Source organism: Centruroides vittatus, unplaced genomic scaffold (assembly GCF_030686945.1).
Source record: "Centruroides vittatus isolate TY-2023 unplaced genomic scaffold, ASM3068694v2 contig_2873, whole genome shotgun sequence".
NCBI lineage: Eukaryota > Metazoa > Arthropoda > Arachnida > Scorpiones > Buthidae > Centruroides > Centruroides vittatus.
In genome coordinates this window covers 49,269-53,531 of record NW_027121825.1, presented here as the reverse complement: position 1 = coordinate 53,531, position 4,263 = coordinate 49,269, and the positions used below count along the sequence as shown (strand labels likewise).

Sequence of the window (4,263 nt, the reverse complement as noted above, 5' to 3'; positions counted from 1 at the left end):
TACATTCAATTTGTATATGTAATTATATTCAATAATGTCAATATGTCTGGATTATGTACTACATTATCAAATTTGTATTACATGCCAGTACAATATGAAGGAATTGTTGGCAAAACAGCTAAATATGTAACAAATATTGCATCCCTAGTGATATCCTTTTATGAAAACTTTTCTAGTTTGCCAATCTAGATAGTATTTTAAACAATTACTTATACTTTTAACAAGAAATTGATAACATACTTTTTCAAGAAGTAAGTTTTCTATTGTAATAACAAAGGGAAAAACTAAACTTAAATTAATAGAAAATGTAATAAGTAATTATCCAAACTTTTTGTATTATTATAATTATTTTTACATAAAGTAAATATAAAAGGTAGAGTTTAGATGGTCTTTATCAACCTATTAAAATTAAAATTTCAGAACTGTACAGTAAAATCACCAAAAGAAATGGAATGTGAAAGTCCCTCAATACCTTATGTTGTGAAGGATAACGAAGTTTTGGAACTAGATTATGGATTTGAAATGGATAATGTGGAAGAAGTAAAAAATATGAGTAGCAAAATTGGATTTCATAAATTCCAAATATATCCTGATCCTACATATTTATCATTTGATGACAAAAACTGTATAAAGAATTTTAGAAGTGATTATTTAACAATCCTTGTAAGTTTTAATTTGAAAATTACTTTGAAATGACAAATATTTTACACCGGTTTTTATAAATTATCTTATTTTTAATTATAGGGTAAAAATCTAGATTATGCTTCTGAAATGGATATTTTTGTGCGTATAGGCACCGAACACTGTGTTATTACTTCCATTTCACGATCACAATTGACATGCCGACCACCAGCTTCTCAGCCTTCAGCGATGATATTACCGGGTGCATTCTATAAGGGAAACCTTCCTGAAGTCATAGTAATTTTCTTTTGGTTTTTAAAATATACGTGTAGTTTTTATGCAATAAAAAGAATTTTGTAAACATGAATCTATATAAAATATAATTAAAACTCGAAAACAAGCACTCAAAAGATTATAAGAATCAAAAATGTGTCCAGATAAAACATGTTTTGAAGCATTTGATTGGCAAATGTTCTTTAAATACTGTACGTTGCATTTTTCACAGAATTTCATTAGTAAAGCCAAGTTATATTAAATCAGATAAAACATATTTTTGAACATTTGTTAGTTCTGGAAAAGGATATTTATTAATATTACAACAGATATATGGGGATGCTCTAACAGATAGAGATGGTTTACAGGAATGCTCTATCTGTTAGAGCATCCCCATATATAAATTTTTATAAGATAGTTTATTTTATAAAACTTTAACTACAACCTCAAAAAATTGATATCGGCTACTTTCAGTGGGCAAGAAAAGTAATCAGACACTGGTAAAATTTCACGTATGAACTCAGCTTAGTTGGTTTAATCATTATTTGCATAAAACTAACATCATGATTTTTATACAATAGGATAGAACTTTTGTTGATAGATTTTAGCTGTTGGGTTTGCTTATATTGACTTATGCAGATCAAAGCTAGTTTGAATTGTTAAATGTTGATCACTTCTAAATTAGATGCAAAAAAAAAATTAATCAAACATTTTACTTTTTAAGCAGACAAACATTTATTTACTCATAAAGATATATTCTAATATTTTGCTGAACCTCCCCGGGCCTTTATCACAAGTTCTCAGTCCTTTGGTATTGATTATACCAACTTTCTAGTTGTATTTTTACTGAGGCTGTTTTAGATCTCTAATAACGCCTCTTTCATATCTTATTTCTTCTTAAATCTTTTGTCTTTGAGCTGTTTGTCTAAAACAGTTCGTAGATGCTCAAAGGGATTTAATCAGGACTCTGCAAAGACCATTCCAGAAGGTTGACTTGTATTTTAACAAAAAAAGAAAATTTTTCGCAATGCGGAAATGTGCTTTGAGTCGTTATCCTGCTGAAAGATGAAGTCATCAGCCAAGTCCACTTTTACAGCAGAAACAAAGAGATTTTTGTTAAGAACGTACATTGACAATACTTCAATAAATTCAAGCTTCCTCAACATCCTTGGCTACCACGGAACCACAAAACATAACGTTACAACCACCATATTTCGTGGTATCACGCATTCATGCCAGCTTGAACTCTTTCCTGGGCCTTTTCCAAACTTTCTGCCATCCGTCCGAGCATAAGTTTAAATTTGGACTCGTCGGACCATAAAATTTTTTCCCAGAAAGCGTCGGACATATTGACGTGCTTTTTTTGCAAATGCCGATCGACTCGTCATGTACGCTTGCTCAAGAAAGAATTTTTCCTCGTGAAACTCCTCCTAAATCCAGCTTCCTGAATGCGATTTCGAACTGTGGAGTCACCTCGATCTTCAGATAGAAAACTATCATTATTTTTCTAACCTTTTCAACGATGTCTCGATTATAGGTGCTAGTGGTCTTCCATTTTCGGCCGCGCCCAGGCAAATCAATGACTGAACCGGTAATTTTATGTTTTTTAACAATGGAGAAAAGGTCGAACTGAAATCGCAGTCAATTTTTCGATACGATGGTAGGAATGGGCGGTTAAATGAAGATCGATGATTAAGTATCTTTGGTCAATGCTAACCTCTGATTTTTGAAAGTACAAATCATGAAAGCATGTAAATAATCTTGTATGAAACTGAATAGATATTTGGAATTTTGCCAGTGTCCTATTGGGCTGCAATTTGGAAAAATTGTAGACCTAAAAATTCCCATTGTCGTCCTGCTGTCTGCTTGTCTTTGCTTAATTTCGAGAACGGTGTTAGATAAATTAAATTTAAGACCAGATATGGAGAGCTTAGACACAGGAGACTTCAATTAACTGTCCAATGTAAACCGAAAGTCACGTAATTTAAAAAAAATTTCCTTTGAAAGGCGTTAGATGACCGACACGACTCCTTGCTAACGGGAAAGAATGATGAACAAGAGCAAGACACTACTAATTTTAGGTGGAGAGCATATATTTTAAATTAAATAAATTAAAAATTGCAGTCTAGCATTGCGACGATTTCACAATAAATAAATATTCGTTATTATTTGTTCTTTTGCCCACTGTAAATATGTCATATCACAGCTGATTATATATATTGATTTCATGATGAATTTACGAATAGGATCAAAATATCTCTTTTTAAATGTAAGACTACGTGTATTTTTGAAATAAATAAATGCCCTGTTTCCTAAATGCGCTGCTCCGTGGCTTGCTACTCAGCCATTCTCATTGTCGACCTGACCGAACTCATGATCGATACAAAGGCTCTTCTGGTGCCCACAGAACAGAAAGAATATTTAAAAAAAAAAGTATTACCTTTATATACAGTAAAACCTTTGTAAACTGGAAGTTTATATTACCGTTTTAAATGGGTGGTTGTATTTTTTTTAAAGATAAACGTCACATACTTACGTTCGTTTATATAGCAAATCACTTTTACTATAAAAATGAACGTTTGTCGTGCTCATGTGCGTTATATCTGGAGGCAATTTTAATTTGTCCGCAAGTGGAACTTAATTTTCCGCTTTATTTGGGTTAAGTTAAAATTTAACAAAGGAAATCGCTCCGTTCCGAATTTTTTTCCATTTAGGCAGGTTTTCCTTTTTGACATTATATTATTATATTACGATTATATTACAATTTTTCAAAAATTAATTTACATTTTAATTATGATATACAGAATTATAATGCCTAATTTTAAAATAATTTGATTTAATTTAAAATTTTATATTTTAATTTTCTTTATTAAAACTTTTTTAATAACAGATATTTGAAATTTTTTTTAGGTTGAAGTGGGAAGCAAGTTAAAGTTTACAATTGGATGGTTGCGATACACAGAAGACTAACGAGGATAGTATATTAGATGAATTGAACTACATTTAAAAATTTCAAAAATCATAAAATTATAAGCAATGTAAAAATGCTTACCTAAACAGAGAATAGATAACAGAAATAAATGTTTATATTTTTTAACAGTGATAAAATGTATTGTAGTTTGTATATGAAAATCCAGTTAAAAACAATAAGTTATGTTTAATTTAATTACTCGTCTTGAAAAGCTTGAGTGTTGGGATTGGTTGCTGGACTGGGCGACTGGATGCGCTCACCCAATTAGAAGTAGGCTGATCCTAATACTGGGTTGTTCCTCGATTTGTACAATCGATTATAAAAGAAATCAATCAATATAATTAATCGATTTGCTGAAATTAACGATTATTTGTACCGTACTATAAAATTTTGTTTTA

The 4,263-nt window shown here is 30.7% G+C and overlaps 1 protein-coding gene across 1 annotated transcript; it reads left to right on the top strand.

Moving 5' to 3' along the window:
• The first annotated feature begins 402 nt into the window (after positions 1–402).
• On the top strand, positions 403–4,002 carry LOC136972243 (plexin-B-like). The gene is made up of 3 exons (XM_067266796.1): positions 403–663; positions 745–918; positions 3,805–4,002. The coding sequence occupies exons 1-3, from the start codon at positions 448–450 to the stop codon at positions 3,862–3,864; spliced, it is 450 nt and encodes a 149-aa protein (XP_067122897.1). The 5' UTR covers positions 403–447; the 3' UTR covers positions 3,865–4,002.
• The last annotated feature ends 261 nt before the right edge of the window (positions 4,003–4,263 follow it).